The 18,006-nt window shown below is 47.8% G+C and overlaps 2 protein-coding genes across 4 annotated transcripts; one reads left to right on the top strand and one right to left on the bottom strand.

The window, feature by feature from the left end:
* Nucleotides 1-60: 60 nt before the first annotated feature.
* On the bottom strand, nucleotides 61-10,507 carry LOC131211637 (uncharacterized). 3 transcript variants are annotated; one of them, XM_058205204.1, is made up of 8 exons: nucleotides 10,414-10,507; nucleotides 6,398-6,589; nucleotides 6,133-6,320; nucleotides 5,948-6,043; nucleotides 3,769-3,996; nucleotides 3,408-3,574; nucleotides 2,909-3,337; nucleotides 61-2,846 (listed from the first exon to the last, which is right to left on the bottom strand). In XM_058205204.1, exons 2-8 carry the CDS (start codon nucleotides 6,570-6,572, stop codon nucleotides 2,582-2,584), a joined length of 1,548 nt encoding a protein of 515 aa, XP_058061187.1. In that variant the 5' UTR covers nucleotides 6,573-6,589; nucleotides 10,414-10,507; the 3' UTR covers nucleotides 61-2,581. The 3 variants fall into 3 exon arrangements, with proteins under 3 accessions (XP_058061187.1, XP_058061186.1, XP_058061185.1); XM_058205203.1 differs by having other exon boundaries at nucleotides 10,145-10,461; XM_058205202.1 differs by having other exon boundaries at nucleotides 10,158-10,461.
* A 713-nt stretch (nucleotides 10,508-11,220) lies between these two features.
* On the top strand, nucleotides 11,221-14,784 carry LOC131211248 (uncharacterized). Its single transcript, XM_058204650.1, has 2 exons — nucleotides 11,221-11,475; nucleotides 11,597-14,784. Exon 2 carries the CDS (start codon nucleotides 11,624-11,626, stop codon nucleotides 13,349-13,351), a length of 1,728 nt encoding a protein of 575 aa, XP_058060633.1. The 5' UTR covers nucleotides 11,221-11,475; nucleotides 11,597-11,623; the 3' UTR covers nucleotides 13,352-14,784.
* Nucleotides 14,785-18,006: the final 3,222 nt, after the last annotated feature.

The following is an 18,006-nucleotide window of genomic DNA, read 5'->3' as shown; positions in this document are numbered from 1 at the left end:
CGGTTGTTCAACCGGAATTCGGATCGGCATGGAGGATAAAAAAGACGAGACGAGTTACATTTTGTCACTGACCCACTTGCATTATATAGTTAATATATTAATTTCACTCTTTTTCTGCACTATACATGTTGTTGCACTCTTATCGAAACTAGTAACTAAGCATAAAAAACCACGCATCGATCGACCGGGAAACGGCATATACGAGGCCAATTGTTACTAACTTTTGCCACCCTCGTGGCAGACAAGAGCCTGTTTGGCTTCTCCTGACTTTCAGCGCCAACCTAATGGGAAGTTATCAGTATTTTGCTTCGCTTTCTCGCCAGTCGCTTCTACCATCCTATTGTTTGTTACATCAAAGCCATCATCATCGATGATCACCGACGATCACCGATCATCATCAATGTTTTCTGCTGTTGTTGGCCTCGCGGAGGGGCTGAGTTCGGTGGAGTAATCCTGGCGGTTGCTTTCGTTTTGTTTAAGACAAATCAGAATCCAAGCGCTAACTGCTTCTGCTTTATATACTCCACCAAGTTTTGTCGCCTATAAATTACATTTGCTCTCTCTACGTTGCATTTTTTCAAAGACTTTCTTCTAAACTTTGTTACAAATCGGTTAGTTTCAATTCGTTTCCGTTTTAGGGTTGGTTTTGTGGTTTCCGCGTGTGATTTGCGTTGTCGTTTGTAGTTTCATCTAGCCTCGCCGGGCTCATCGATGACTCGTCGACGGTTGACGTGGGTCCGAAATAACAATTGAGCCACGAAAGAAATGGTTCTTTTCTAAATTGACACATTTTAGCAGGTAATTCGGTAGTTCCAAATCTTACTGAAAGTATCCATTCGAATTAAGGTGGAAAAGACAAACGCAGGGTTAACAAGTATATAAAACGGGACGCCCAAGCCCAGCTGAGAGGCGAGGGTACCCAACGGGGGAACGATTGTTTCGATTGAGTAGCGAAAATATTAGCAAACTATCATCGGGGGACGTGTTTGTAAAACCAAATACTTTTCCTTTTCAGGCCACTGCTCTGCGCAGGTTTGTGCTAATCAGTTCTTGGGATTTTGGAGTTTTTCCAACCATTTTTCTAGCGCCTAAAAGTGTCGCTTCTTTTGAGATCTTACAACCGCATTAACTTTGTTCCAATTTTACCTGCCGTCCTTCAGTTTTCTCACTTGACGATGGTGCTAAAGAGATCAGCAGTTACCAATTGATCTACTTATGATGTTAACCTGGGATGAACCTTGGAGACCAGGGTGCCGTTTTCCTACTGTTTCGCCTTTCTTTCGACGTTACACTCTCTCTTAAGTTGCCACTCTTTGTCCCGCTGCGTTCTCCATTATAATAGTTTCGTAAGATGTGTGATAAACTTATAAATTATTCCGGCGTACCGATAACGCTATCAAAATAAATGTGTTCTGTTTTCGGTATATGCACAAACCACACATTCAAACAAGGTGGCTAATAAAAATCTGGTTAATGTATAATTGATTCGTAGTGTCTAATTGATCATTCCACACGAGTGCGCGATCTTGCATGCTACTCCTCCTAATCCTCTCGTCCTCATCCTTAGAGCCTCGCGGCGTCCTTCTGTGTTCACAAGTGTTTGTTAAGTTTGTTCAACTAGAAAACTTAATGCTACATCGTATCACTACAACCTAGACTTCGTAATCCAATATCACTTGCTAAAGCTTACGCAGAATTAATTCGAATCGCTTTATGCGCGCCCTTTGTTTTCCTCACCTTCCTTCATTTTCTTTTCGATGCACTCAGGGTGCAGTTGTGCGCCGTGCACGTGCCGTCGGTGCTCTGTTCGAGGGGATGTCTGATCTCGAGAGACAGTTGCTTCCGTCGTTCGCTTTTGCCGCTCACCTTAAACCTTTGATTTTTTACCGCACGGTCAGCAATGCAACTCAAGTCTAAAATCAAACAATTTGACACAAACCCCACGTACCGGACACGTGCACCGGGGCACAAAGAGTATCTAGCTCATTTCGGTGCATGCGCTCGCGAGGAGGAGCCGCGTCTACCAAAGAGGTCTACCAAAAGTACTAAATACTTAACCCAAGATATGTAAATAGAACGAAGTAGAGGGCTCACCGCACACGCTGTGCAGCAATTCGATCTGCATCCAAGGTTGGCTCATATTTTAAATACATATATATAAATATGTAAATTTTGTTGAATTTTCCTCCGCTTCGTATCGGGCTACGGGCATACGTATTCTCCTATTGCTTCTCGTTACAGCATCCAATGGCTTTCGGCGGCCCGCACACACACCAGCCAGCTCTCTTGTAACGGTGGCTCCAAAATGCAAACTGCAGCAAAACAGCTCCTGCGGTGGCCACTTCTTAGAGTGGGTTTGTTTTTCGATCTTTTTGCAGGCTCCCAAAGCGCAACGAAATGAGTGGGTTCGACAGTAAATATGAAAGTAAACACAGATCCCCGCGCACCAGTTCCGGCTCCAGTGGGGCACCTTCGGTACGCATGTCGCACTCAATCACAATGGAGGTTGTTTTGCCGCTCTGCTCCCGTCCCGCTTCTATCGAGCATCGTTTTTCGTCCAGTGATCGCGACGGAGCTCCTTTTAGGTTTGCAGATCATTTACCGAGGTGACGATGTAGATCGAACTCACTTTTGCACGCTGTATCGCGGTCACTGTGTTCTCGCCCAGCATCTTGAACAGTATGTAGCCGATGATGATGGCGAACCCGGCAACGAGCACGCGCACAAACGAGTCCTCGTTCAGCTGGATGATGACCCAGGCGCCCGCACCCGTAATGCACATCAGCGTCACGATGATGATCGTTTTCGCCCAGTGCTGAATGGTGAAACCCTTCTCCCAGTCGAGCCTGCGAATGATAATGGGCGTGGTGAGTTTGAGGGTGACCGTCGAGTGCCGCCCTTCGCTTACCTATTGGATCGTTCGATTTCGTACGGTGAGTCACACACTTTGCACTTTAGCACCGCGTCACTGTTCGCACAGCTATCGACAAGCCACCGGCGCAAGCACTCGTGATGCACCGAGCTCACGTCGCCGATGCACTTGCACGGCTGAATCAGCGGTTCCGGTTTGTCCGTATCGTAGCAGATCCAGCAGTCTTTTTTCGCCAGAAACGATTGACCCTCCTCGGCGGTGCCTGAAGTCGACGGTTCTGCCGGCGCTTCCGTCGATTCCGGAGCGACCGGATCGATCTGGCGCGTCAGTAGCTTGCGCGGGTTCAGTATCCACAGCTGCTCCGGTGCCATCGAGTTCCACAGGCAGCACGGGAACCACAGGGCAACGCCAACTTCCGCCAACCGGAACACGATGTCGTGCCAATTGCGGGAATACACCGGAACTCTGAGAAAATGAATTAGAGGAATTGTCTATAAAGAAAGTTCTCCGACAAACGGACGAATTTTATGCGTACTTTTTCTTCCAGAAGTCACCGAGCGTTTCCGAGGTGAGAAACCCGACGATCACTATCATCATGATCGCCTGGCTGAGCAGACCGAAGCGTGACTGGTGCAGCTGGGAAGCGTTTACATTTTCGCTGCTCGGCACCACGCCGAAATCGTACACGAAGCCACCTCGGACCTGTGGACACCGATAGGTAAAAAGAGGTAATTGGTGTCCTCTAACAATGGCTCATACAAAGTACTTCGCACTGTTTCCTCCATTTATCACATGCTTTGTTATGGATCAATGTTTAGCCATCGCAGTTTAGCTACGCCAACAATTGTACTGGACAGTAACCCCCTGATTCTGTTCACAAAACATTCCTCACTTACCTTAAAGAACACCTCGACACCGTAGATCAGGAAGAAGATGACCACGATCAGCAGCAGGGCAGCGTAGCAGCCATTGAAGAAGGACGTGCTGCGGCCCGAGAACAGGTGCGAGTAAGCGATCTCCGCCAGAAACAGACTGTACGGGAGCAGATTGAACGCCAGGAAGCCGAGGAAACTCTTCGACAGGAACTGCGACCGTTCCCAGCGGATGCCCTGCAGGTGGAAGATCTGCACCGACGACGACGGTAGGATTAGAACTGTGTTATTGGTTCGTGATTTAATTCCGCGGACTGATCTCCAACCAATCGTAGATCAACCGCGATCTTCATTAGCAATCTGCTCTCGCTCTCTCTCTCTCTCTCGCTCGGGCTCTGTGTTTTGATTTCAGCAACGAAGTAAACGAACTTCCGACACGTATTGCATTCGTTGCATAGCTTTTCCAATTATCACCTCTTCGTTGATTGAAATGTTCTATCCACTCCCTACTGGGAATGGTCCCTGCCAATAATGGAGGCCATCACCGGCACTAAACCTCACGGTTAATCGTCCCGCAGATGATTAGCATCAAAGAAACGATTATTTCTGCGCACCCACAAATGGACACCACCGGTTGGACACTTTACCCTCGGGGCACGATCGCGCATTCACTATTGGCACGCCGATTGACGAACAGGGAACTGTTCGCCGGAAGCGGCGTGGCTTCGAAACGGCGCCACCGATCCGATCAAAATTGTCAAACCAAATCACTTGCTAGTTGTGCTCTCAACCACAGTGTCCGGCAGGTTCGGCCTAAGTACTGAAAAGTTCTGCGTTCTGGGCTCGCAACTGACTTCCGACGATCGAACGTGTGGGAGCCCACGCTGTAGGAGCTCGGGCACACTTGGGTGCTGAATGGATTGTCACTAAGTGATGCACCTCTCGAAGGGCCGCCATTCCTGTGGCAATCAGCTAACGCCAACAATACGCCGGACATTCGTGAGTGGCCGGGCGTCGAGTGGTTTGCTTGTTCCTTATTACTATTTGCGCGCGCTGGAAGCCTGCGACTTAACGGCCCCGAGAAAGCCAGCCGCGGCCTCAGTTTACAAACCGTGTCATAACCGACCGGCTCGTTTATGTGTGTGTTTGGTTGATTTTACTATGCATATGGTCCACTTAAAACCATTCCACTCCACGGCCAGGTGAGAGGAGCCCTGAAAAGGGTTGTGGCAATTGTTGGCCGCCGCCGAAGTTGCGGGAGACAATCGAAAGTGATTTATGATCAGTTAAGACTTCGTGGTCAAGATACCACAATGACCCGCATTCGGCAAGTGTGACACGATCTAAACAAATTGTCTACATACACCGTACTAACTTTATCTATTCGTTTGAGGGTATGAAACCTCTGCCGTGGTACGACAATACTCCGCAGTTGCAACAATCGGAATCTGGTTCCGGCTAGTGATGCCCCAGAGTGCACGCGAACGAAGGGTTATCTGTTTCTCTCGAGTTTTGACCTATATTTTCGAACAACGATTAGATAACATTTGTGCCAATAGACGTCTAATTAATGAGAACTGTTACGATCGTTAGATTTTTAACACAATTTCTAACCTACACCAACGTCGTGTGGAACCAACGCGTCCTCGTCCTTTCGCGGCTCTAATCAACCTGTTCTTAATCCACTTTAATGAAACGAATAAAAACATTTGAATCCACTAACACTACGACCTTAACATCCGTTTATTTATCTCTTGTGATAATTCAGTAGCTCAACAGCAAAAGAAGCTAAAGTCAATTTATCTGGCAAAAAAGGTATACCACCGCCGTTAAGACTGGCAGCTTGGCGTCATAGCCGTGACGAATGAAGCAAAGCCAAAGGTACACCCCCGATGATTGACAGCGATTAATTATGCAACGTTTCGTCGGTGCTAATAAATTATGAGTCTTTTTAGGGCGGCATCAGGTATTGGGAGGCAGTTTATGACTTGCTGGCGAACAAGGTTCGTTTTCGAACAATTTCGTTGCCAACGCCCAATGGAGATCAATCGAGTCTTGCGAGGAAGCTTGTTACGGTTTGGGTATACTGTTACTTCCCAGAAACGCCACAATTTTCAAAAAAATTCCAACAACATTGCAGAGAGAGAGAGAGATTGCTGGGAGATATTTCGGCGTTTTTCGACCACACGTCTTTTCGACTTACCTCGGCCCACAGGCACACCACGAGCGAGGCGCAGGTCATCACGAGCGGATAGTACAGCGACATCAGATACGAAACCCAGGCCGGTTGAAGCGTTTCCTGTGTGTTCGGAAAGTGTGATCGAGAGGAAGATGTAGCAGAGATTTAGTTTATCGTCGGATGTGGAGTTGCGAAACCATGAGACTCACCGGTGTCGTGAAGTAAGCGCCACGCAATACCGAAGCCACGAAAACGAAGAAGTAGAGCAGCTTTTGCGTGGTTAGCCGGCAGGCACGCAGGAAGCTCGGTTGCTTCAGACGTTGATACTCGGCGATGATGCAGATCAGTAGCTGCACCACCGACACGAAACCGACGAAGTAGAAAACCGCCGAAATGCCTGCAAAGACACAACCGGAGTGCGGAGCGTTAAAAGGTTGCCAAATAAAGGGCGTTCAAGCGATGCTCGCTACTTACCCGCATGATACGGCAAATTAAAGCCGGAACACTCTTCGCCACTGTAGCGAATCTCGCAAAGGCAGGTGCCGTTGAGACAGTCGCCACGGCCCGAGCATTGTGCTTCGGTCTCGGGCGATATCTCTCCTACCGGGATCGAGGAGCACCCCATTAGGCGTTCGAACCGTGATACCATACTATTACATTAGAGACCTGCGTTAAACAAGAAAAGGACACGGATTAAAATATGCAAAAACGAGGAAGATAAACGATACATTGCACATTTTGCTTTATGCTAAAATCAATCCAAACTACCCCCGGTTGACCAGCTTTATGCGTAGTGGAACTGTCTACCTTTGAACCACGTTGGTTGGTTTGGCAAAAACATCCAAAATTTTACCACATCAACGCGTCCGCTTGATGGATCTTTTCCGGGCAATCAAATATTAAACACCATTAGCGACCATGTCAACACATTCACACCGCCTGGACTGGCCTGGCCTCCACCAATGGTACGGCTGATGGACACGAATGAATATTTTATTGGCTCAACAATACTTAAGCTCCGCGGTTGGAATTTCGGGACCACCACAGGCCATCTCCAGCTTCGGAGTGGATTAAAATAATGTAAGTACATGCACTTTGCGGCGATTGCTAACAATAATCGCTGCTGCGGCTGGCCCATCGCACGCCTATCATGTTATATCGATTTACATACACCGCCCCAGGTAAACAATGCCGCCATTTCGTAGTCATGGAATGGCACAGCTTCAACACCGCAACCGTAAGCCGGATTGATGGGTGGTTGTAGTACGGAGTGTAAATGTCGAAACACGTGCGAACCCATCGGCACGAAACCCATCCACGTGTCACCGAACGCCTTCCTGCTGTCGGCTGGCTGGCGGCTGTTGTCGCACTTCGGACTGCGACCGGCAAGGTCAGTTACGGCCAGCATGGATCTGCGTTGATTGATAAATTGTTACTGACTCTTCGAACGGAGTGTCGCAATGTTTACCATTTTCGTTATCAATTACAGCCGCATCAACAACCCCTGATTATCCTTACAATTTAAACACAGTCTTTAAACCGGGGATCCATGGGCCGCTTAATCAAACTCGTGATATGTTCCTTCAATCAAACGCTCCTCATAGCATGACGTACATTAACAACCAGTTCGTATCGATTTTATTGACTTAACATGTGAACGAACCAACAGAGCGCGGCGCGGTCGAAGCCATGATGATTCATGCCCTCGTGGAGGGTGAGAAGGCGACAGTTTACAGGTGGAAAATCCACCACTCTCGCTGCGGTGTGGGTGCGAGTAATCGAGAAACACCATGCAGGCCGCGTATTGCGTGAAAAGCGGAAAAGTTAGCGAACCGTTCCAACCACCATCACTTTCACGGCCTGCATCCGTTTCCCGCTCTTCAGCAGTGGGCAACAAAAAAAAGACAGAAAGCGGACCGCGGAGCCAACGAGTACAGCTGCACTCGGCGCAAGCGGCAACCAGGCAAATGGCTCTCTCCAATCCTCAGTGCAGCTGCACTTGCGACCTCCGGTGCAACGGCAATTGTCGAGTGCGAAACCAGTCGAGTCAAGAGTTCGCGTGTCCGCGAAACGGGTGCGAATCAATTAGGCACGATACGGAGTAATGTGACTCTCTCTTCAGTAGTGCGGAGTAGCATATTTCCGTTCCGTTGCCAACTAGATTCAAGTCATTCGTTCCTTTGGGAAATTTTTCACGAATGGCAGTTTCGAAATAAGGAGTTTGTCTAAGGAAAAATATTACTTTTAAATAAATAAAACGACACGGGGATGAAATTTTCGATGTCTTTTCAATCTTTGAATTAGCAATAATAAGCCATCAGAAGATTATTATTAATTTAGAGATGTGTTTGACTATTGATTGACGATCTTGACAATCGGCTGCTAAGATTGTTTTCAGTGCAGCATAAAATCATTATGGAGGTTTTTTAAGGTTAAAAAAATCATTATGGAGGTTGCCCATGGCGATACAGTAACTTCTGACTCATTTTTAGAACAAACTAAAACTCAGAATTTACTTCCAATCTGTCTAAAAAGGAAACAAATCGTGCGACCAACATGGACAGACTTCCTCACTTCCTTCTGCATGCCAAAACATGCCCACATAAAGCTGCGCCGGTAGTTTGAAACAGTGACTTTGTTTTCTTTGCGCTAGATAAACAGATTGGAGGCCACCGTGTTACCGTGAAATTATTCAAGCTGCGGCCACAGACAATATAAACCGAAATTGTGTTTTTCACGACAGTTATCCTTTCATCACGCCCCGTAAACAAGCGTAAATTATTCACAATCCACGGTGCGAACGCGCGCTGATAGCAAGTGAAATTTATATCGCACTCCACCCGGCCACTTTGCCAATAAAAAGAAGAACGGAGACCAGGCGACTGATAGCTACCGATGGCCTCTGGAATGTTCGCACTATGAGTGCTCCTGCGAGTGGAAGGACAGAAATAGATTAGGGGGGCCATTTCACGCCAGCCATTCTTGTTGTCGTTGATTCGTGGGTTTTCTTTGTTTCTTTTTTCATCTTGCCAAAGTGATAATCATGTAGCTGATCTCATGTGATCCGCCAGCTATCCGACTACCCCTGGCAACGGGGAGACGTATCATCGTTCGGTCAGCTCTCGGTCATCGAAATTCTCGTGATGATCGTTATAGAAAAGAGAGAAAAGCCCAGAGTGAGACAGCAGCGGGACAGAAATAATTAAAGCCGACCGATTTGCGATGCAATTGCGCATCTGCGAAGCAAGCCAAGCCGGTCAATTTATCGCTTGGTTTAAAATTTGCACCATGCCGCGGTGTATACGGCGCGCGAGGTGACGATTGAAACGATTGGACGATAAACAATCAAGCTAATTACGACGATGATAGTATCTCGACCAAAGGGTGTTCCGAAGAACCGGACGGCCGCAACGGTGTGGAAAGATGGACCGGAATGATGTCCTGAATGGTAGTATCCAGCAGTCTCGGGATTTTCGAGCTAGTGTCTTAAGCAGATTACCACAATAATGATCACGTTAGCCTGAAAAACATCAAACGAAGGAAAGACCCTTAGTCACACAGCACCATGTTTTTTTTCACACAACTTTAGTGACGATCACGTTTCACACATTAGGAAGCTACTCGCCAAACTCAGCCACCGTACGTGCCATGCATTTTCGTTTGTATTTTAGCCATCCCTTACAAGTTGGCGGTCACTCCAAACCAGGAGTTGGTTACCGGATGCGTTTTGACCATTTCCGGAGTGGAATCCGGTCTCGCGGTCATCCGCAGAGCCTCTAATGCACTTTTCCACTCTCAACCAAACTTTACACCATTCGACGCGGCAGTTTTCAATCGCTTTGTTGCCTACGGTCACTACGATGAGGGAAACTGGAGGTGCTCCAAGCTCGAACCCGTCGTCTCGTTGGCCTGCCGTTATACGTAAGCACAAACTCGGCGGCGAGTAAAATGCCAATCAAAAAAGAAGCAACTGCTGTGCTGCAAGGGAAACACAACCCGCGCTCTCCGTCGGTGACCTCAAACGTAGCCGTTCCTCGCAAACCCTGCACCAACTCATTAAAAACCACCCATTCGCACACGTTAATTTTTCTGCCACCCCGTTTGGGGGCGATAAGTACACACAGCACCACAAAGAACCTAAACTTTGCACTCTGTGGGTGGACGGGCGGACGAAGGACACGCAGCGGGACTGGTGATAAAGTTGAACCATCCACCACGTACAGGAGCTACCTACCAGCAGCAAGTAAATTGCGGATCAGCATGAGAACCAATTTCATTAAATCCCGACTTTCAGACTGCGTCACGTCACTTTCGAATCGTCGCACGGATTTTTTTCTATTTCGTTTTCTTCTATGCCCGAGCGCACACCTTGGGCGCTTTTCACACAACGCAGGGTCACAACACAGTACAAATTCGCAACGCGATAGCTGGCCGCGGGTAGTAAAACCTGGCCACGGCGTTCAGTTTTTCCGGAGATCAATATTGCAAACCTTGCAGCGGCACTCGCGCCTCGTTTTCACTGGTTCAGCAGAGTTTTAACAACAATCGAAATTGAACCAGTCCAGAACCGAGCGATGACTCTGTCGCACAGTCTTTTTTCCTGTGCCGTTTCTTTATGACAAGGAGAGCACGCACACCAACCCAACGGGCAGGCCAACTGATCGACAGATGTCCGAGGGTCGGAGACCAACGCGACGTAACTTTCAGCTCCGATTGAGCAGCGCCGAACTTGCGTTTGGCGTAGCGCTTCACTCTAACCAGACGTACGTGCGGGGTGTTGTGTAGAAACGAACTTCGCTGCTAAACGCGAGTTAAGCGTTGTGCAATCAAATATTCCCAACAGCTGTCACGTCCAGTGCTGCCAAATCGAGCACTTTGTAAACCTTTCAAACAATCGCCAACGTTTTACCGGTTTAGAACCCATTGAGCAATGGGAACAATCCTTAAAAATACAGGACAATCCAGTATAATATTTTTAAGTGCCTTCACTGTCTCCGGCAGATGAATGCAAAACATTGCAGTCCTTAAAGCCCTTAGCACTGAACTGTCACTGAAAGCAAGCGCGCGCTCGTTCTCGCCTGCGCGATGTTTCTTTCCTGCTCTCGCACCCAATTCAAAAGCCGCCTTCTATTGCTTCAACGTTTGCAGCAAAAACGCGTTTTCCGTCCAACCACCGAGTTGTATCGAGCGGATTGTGTGAGTGCGGGAAAATAGAGCAGCAGGCGAGTGAGTGAGCGAGCGAGAGGATAGCGGTGGAGAATCCCAAGCACATTGACTGACATTCCGGTCCCAGGGCATCTTGCACGTCAAGGGACGACACGACAGCGGTCAGGCGGAACTTGGAAAAAAGGAAAACGGTAAAGCGATCTGTGAAAAAGTGCAGCATCCAGGCGAAAGAAAGCTCACAACGCTTCGCTTGCACCAAACTGCATCAACGATTGTCTGCTCTTCGAAGGCAGCGGTCAACAAGCAAAGGGAAGCCAGTTCCGTTCGGGTTTTGCGAACGAAACGGAGCAAACGCGTCAAAGGGGCAAACGGGCGTCCAGAGAAAGGTACGGTGGGGTCGGGAAACGGGTGCGAGTTCCGTGAACAAGTGGACGCCACTTGGAACCACTTTGTTTGGTCTTGTGCGAATTTCTATAACGCGTTTTCTTGTGTGTGCCCTTTTTGCAGTGCGTACGTAGTGCGTGAGGAAACATAATGGCAGATCAGACGGAGCTTCGTATGAACCTCGTCGCCATCAAACGGGTCGATCCTTACGCCAAGGACATTGTCAACTCGTCGGCACACGTCGCCTTCTACGTGTTCAACAATGCGGACAGCGAGTGGGAGAAGACGGACATCGAGGGGGCACTGTTCATTTACAGCCGATTCGCCGAACCCTACCACAGCATCTTCATCAACAATCGGCTCAACACGAACTCACTGGTGGAACCGATTCGCGGCCAAATTGAGCTGCAAACGAAACCACCGTTTCTACTGTACCGTAACGAGCGGTCCCGCATCCGAGGCTTCTGGTTTTACAACGATTCCGAATGTGGTCGCATCGGCCAAGTAATCCAACGGCTCGTGACGGAGTGTGCCGATTCTGGTGAGAAGGGCGCCCTGCTGAATGGCGCTGGCATTGGTCCTGGTGGTAGTGGGACCATACCTCCCGGTATGATAGCCGGTGGCGGCACCGTGCCGGGTATGAATGGGAATGCCCCGCCATCGGAACCCAACAACGTGGACATTTTCAGCATGCTAACAAAGGCGCAGGAAGATTATCAAAACAACGCCACAGCTACTACCACCGCGGGCAACCATGTGGCTGGTGTTAAAGTAGGCGTGGAGCAGCTGCCTGGCGTAGCAACGCTTCCCGGAATGGTGCTCGCTGGGCACAGCCTACTGCCGCCGGAGCAGATTTCCAACCAAAATGCGCCGCGGAGCGTGGTGAACTTTTTTGCAGCCGCCAAACAGCCGGCAGCTTCGGAGGTGCCCCTCTTCAAGACGCTTGCTCCGGTCCACACACTCGAGCAGATCGAGAAGCTGCATCGGGCTTCGACGCCACAAAAAGAACCACCCCAACCCGTGCCGCCGGCTACGGCCAACACTGGAAAGCTAACGCCCGATGTGACCGAGCTGAAGCGCATGGGTATTCCAATAATGGCGTGTCCCAGTGGGCCGCAAACGCCGTCCACCGGCACAATGCCCGAACTCGGAAGCTCGCCATTGGCAACGTTCCTCAGTGCCGCGAACCTTTCGTCGGCCATCCGGGCCAACAACCACCCAGCGGTGATGCCGAAGACGAAGCTGATCGAGATCAGTGAGCTGGAGTCGCGCCAAAACCACCAGCAGCAGCCACAGCCTACGCCGCTGCACGAGCTGCTGAAGAAGTCGGATCCGATCGGGGTGGGAAGTTTGGCGGTCACAGGCACACCGCCGACGACCTCCGTCGTCCGACCGGCCCTGATGCCTCCGACCATGTTTAAACCGACGACGCCGTCTGCGGGTGCTGTGCCACCCGGTAGCACCGGGGTAACTCCATCCAGTGGTGGACAGCAAAAGGCGGCCCAAAGCACCGGAAAGCAAACAGCCGGTAGCAAGGGAGCCGCTAGGCAACGGGATGGTGGTGCAGGCACTACACCACCTAAGCATCAACCCGGAGGCGTTGCGACGGTGGCCGAAATTCTGTCGAAGACGGCTGCCAACTCCAAGAACAACAACATTATGCACAGCACTAGCGCCAAGGCGAGTAGCGCCAATGGTAATAGTAAAAATAGTAACAATAACAACAATGCTGGTACCGCGGGTGGACCGGTGGAACCCCTGACCCAGAACCAGCTCATCCAAGCGGTCAGCTATCTGATCAAACACGATCCGGACTTTGTGCGGAAGTTGCATGAAGCGTATGTAAAGTCGTTTGCCGAAATGATGATATCGAACTAATTGGCCCGTCCTTAGTTCGAACACAGCCCCAACACAACAGTTCTACATGTGCGCCTTCGCAATCCATTCAAGGATCCCTGCTCCACTTTCTCTCCCCTTGTTCTTGCCACACGTGTTGGCCGATCTCTGACACATACAACCTGCCCAACCGATACACCGCGAAATGATCGACACAAGCTAAAACACACATGGATAGCGAACAATAGCGAAAGAGAGAGAGAGAGCATGAGCTTCCAATTCGACACGAAAAGGACAATGAAGCGTGATTATCGTTTGAATTTGCATCTACTCGCTGCACTTGGCCGTTTCCTACAATGTACAATATTTCTTCAACATAACTATTAGACTAAGTGAATCACGTTTCTTAGATATTAATACTTTTATTTGATTTAGACATGTATCACCTATGGTCTCTTATTTGGGCTCTTTCAATCTTATTGGTTCCCAAAAATGATAAATATTGGAAGTGTTTACACTGGTGGTAACTGTGCAAGAGTACCGTTACCCGTGTAGACAAGTATGTAAATGATTTTTTATTACGATTATTCTCATTTAGAGTTGCACTGACTACATTTGAAACGAATTTTACCGACGATTGATGATGAACGATGATGGATCCGATCGTAAAGGAGGCTCATTTTTCGTTAGTACCTTATCCTTTAAATTCATTATCTCATTATCTCTCTCTCTCTCTCAAAGTATAACACCACACAGCAAGCAAAACAGCAACGATCGCGTCCTCAATGTGAATAGAGTAGAGCGTCCTTTTGCCCAAAAATGGAAACATTCGCTAGGGAGGAAACCGCAATAAACCGCGCTTGCATTGAAGAGCGTGCCACAAACCAGCAGAGGGAAAGCGCTACTTGGTGTATTGCAAACCGTTTAAAAAACTGCAGCTTTGTCCACCCACATACGATTAACACAATTTGGTCCGTTTTTCCGTACTTTCATCATCGTAGTGTTTAACGGCACAGGGGAGCATGTACCTTTGTAGAGCGACGCATAATGTGAGCAAAACAATTATCTAGCAGCAGCTATAACAAGATCCCCGATGTAATTGATGGAGGCGAAAGAAAGCAAATGATTAAATGGTAGATAACTCGACACTTTTCGATGTATAATAATATTAGGGGCGGCAAAAGCAGAAAAAGCGGCAGCCGCATAGAGCCCGAGTGATTAAGCGATTGAGATGTTAGGTCAGCTCAGAAGAAACTGAAAAGACGCCCCAAACCCACAGCTACAACGATTCCAGACATGCAGTTCTTTAGTCAGTACATTTCTCGTTAGCGGTCTCAGAATTATCGATGTAAAGAGTTTGTCGCGAGACGCGTGTACGGTAAGTCCGGTAAGCGCAGGGGGCGCCAGACACACAGGAACAGAACAATGAGGAAAGTACGACACAATAACAAAACAATGCGTGCGCCCGCTATGTGTTGGAAATAAAGAAAATGAAGGGCGCAGTTGAAACAGCGCCAAGCAGAACGTGGAATGTGTCGTTTGTTTGGGGAAACAACTTACCGCTGCATGAACGTTGGTGACGATCGCTTCGTTTCGGTCCAGCCCTCGGTAAACTTCTTTTTGAAATTCAGAAGGAACAGAAAAAACCAATGCTTATACATCATGGATTTGTTTTTTATACATTATTTCAAACATGTATGCTTGTCCCTTCTTGTTCACGTTCACAGCTTGGTTTTCGTATCCTTTACTTCCATTTTCTCTTATCAACCGGTATAAACTTATCTTAGCAAACATTTGTTTCACTTGTCCTAATCTCAACGGGGTTTGTTTCAACACTTTTGCCTTTCTACTTGCTCCATAAACCTTTTTTTTAACTTTCTGCAACTTTCGTGCGTCAGCTAACGCTTCTTACATATTCGTGTTATCGGTTTGTGTTTGTGTTTTACATAAAATCTTGTATATAGTACAACATTTGTTTTCTTCCGCTCCACTTCTCTAACTTTGCCATTTCTATTCGGGCGCCTCTTTCATTCGTTCATTCGCAGATAGGATAGGCTCACTACACACGCCATATCAGCTTATCTGTTACACGGAACCGTTCCTGGTCGTTCGACAAAACACACCGCGGCCCTTTCGTTAGAACCGTTCTTGTAGCCGTTGTTTATTCGTTTTGCACTAGTAATCCTGTGATTCCTTCCTCTATCCTGCTCTTCGTACGCATTTCGGGTTGTCCTTCGGCTCTCGATAAGCACTTTTTACATTTGTAGATAGTTCTCAACACGGCTCAACAACTTTACTAAACCATTTATCACACACAAACACACGCACGTGTGGGCAGTTCGGTTACCCCATTAACCCTGCTGCTGTTGCTGCTGCTGCGAGCACCCAGCGAATCCTTCCGCATTCCGGGTCCATTAGCTTTACTCGTCACCTGTCTCGACACGCCCACAGTCTGTCTCTGTTAGGTGCATCTTTAGTGTAAAATTGTCCTACAACCTTACTCATACGGCACCGGGTCCGTGTTAAGAAATGTTACAAATACTCATCTCTTTGCACGCACTCTGTGTATGGAGCCAACAACACGCCATCTTGCTCGACCCGCACCCTAACTATGCTCCGGACCGGAATCACGGCCATCAACAATTACATTAGGAGCAACAAAAAACACCCCAACAACACGCCTAAACCGCACGCTTCGGTACTGCCCGTCTTCGTCTCACTTTGAATTACATTCGTTTTTCACAACAAGCACCATTCTATGCCTCGATACATTTTTCGCTTTTTCGTCTGCCAGAACGTGATCGAGAGCTTCCAGACCCCTGCTTTAGTTCCGCTTTGTATAGTTTCGTTCGTTTCTGATTTCTTTTACACTGCTGTTTTGTATAACAGTTTTATTTACACAACACATTCACGATACCACAATTATTCATTTTTTTCAGCTTTTTGTTATCTTTAAATCGTGTAATACCTGCATGTTGCTACTACTACTACTCGGTTTGTTACTGTGTATCTTTTACGCTTATGTTTCCATTCTTGAAAGGGGTGTTTTGTGGGCCTTGTATGTTTTATCATTACTCAAGTACTTTCCTTCCCACTGAATCACTTTAGCAAGTTTGCGTCCGAAAGCCATCCCATCGAATGGCCGAACCGTGACGCTCCCAGTGCCCGTTGGTGACCCTTTTCGTGCACCTCACGGCTCTGCAGGATTCAGCTTGGTAGGTATTTGTGGTATATGCAAATACTTTTGCTATTTGACCCATAAATATGTATGTACATCTGCACACGCAACACTGTGCGCATACCACTCTGGTGATCCGGCACGGGGTCGAAACGGAACGAAAAGAAAGGTGGTTCGTCATGCCACTGCCACTTACTACTTTCTCCTTTGGTTCTGCCTCCTATCTACCGACCACGATTTCTTCCGACTTTTATTGAACAATTTGAGTTCTACTTTCTGAACCAGCCTCGGCCTCGGTTCTTGAACCGTTCCCTTTGCGAGCATTGTGGCACACACGTTGTTGGGGACGGCTAAGCTGCTTTCAGGAATGGCGAGAGGCGTGCTCGTTATAAAGAAAGAAGTAGTGGCGATAGTAGTAGTAATAGTAGTAATAGTAGTAATAGTAATAGTAACTATAGTACCATACTCTTTTATCGTCTCTCACAAGTACAGTCGCGCACATCGAATTGTTTCGTGTTTCGCATTGTTTTCTCTCCGTCTCAGATTGCCGCCAACAGAAGATGTGTATATTGTGAGTTCACGGATGCACTTTTTGTGTGTCGTTTGTGGATGCTGCTGCTTGTGGTTTAGTCCATACTCTGTCGCTGTTGTCGGTTTAGCCCGCAGGCCAATCGCAATTCACCTGACCACATGGCTGGCTGGCTACTTACACTAGGTAACATTTACTAGTTGCGACTTTTATCGTTACATTTTCTGTACGTTTCGTGTTTGTAGATGCATTGCCCTTCGACTGACTGTTGTCCTAGTTTTATCTTTGTTACCAACACAGACTTTATTGGACTTCAGCGACAAGTTTTTGCTTCAGTATTTCTTCCGTTTCCCCTTTGCAAACTGGTTGTTTCCGTACAAAACATCTACATTACACAACAGCAAAATTACTTATATTGTTTTCTTTTGTTTATAGTTTATATGTGTGTTTGTTTTCCTTTGGTTAACACATAATTGTTTAAAATGTTTCTCATTATTTCCACAGAAAACAGCCGCAGAGAGAGGGCTTCTATCGTTCGAACCCAAAAAAGACGCGAGCAGTGTCGCCGAGATCTACACAAAATTACCAATTCCACGGGCAGGACCTTCGAATGCGATTATTAAGTGTTCTTCCGGTATCTTTGGAAGACTTGCAAACATAGCTCTGATCGGCGGCGTTCGTTTCGAACGCCGGGTACCCTTCCCTGTTTGAGGGTGGAATGAAGCAAATCTTTTTTTTTCTTCTTTTTACTTCCTACATTGCTACCAACAGACTCAAAAACAGATTAAAAACCCCCAAAAGCATTATGATCGGTTACCTACGGGCTAACAAGAGTCCAAAGATAAAACATGATCGGTAAACAAAGTTCGCTAGAAAATGTAAGCCACGGCCGGCCGAGTTGAATGCTAGGGGTTGACTTTCCTGGCAACAGTAGATCCTCTGTCGTTTATGGCACACCTTCTTCGACCAGCTGTCTTGTGTGTTGGATGA

Source organism: Anopheles bellator, chromosome 2 (genome assembly GCF_943735745.2).
Source record: "Anopheles bellator chromosome 2, idAnoBellAS_SP24_06.2, whole genome shotgun sequence".
NCBI classification, from domain to species: Eukaryota; Metazoa; Arthropoda; class Insecta; order Diptera; family Culicidae; genus Anopheles; species Anopheles bellator.
Note: the sequence above shows the minus strand (reverse complement) of the source record. Positions and strands in the feature narration are given on the sequence as shown.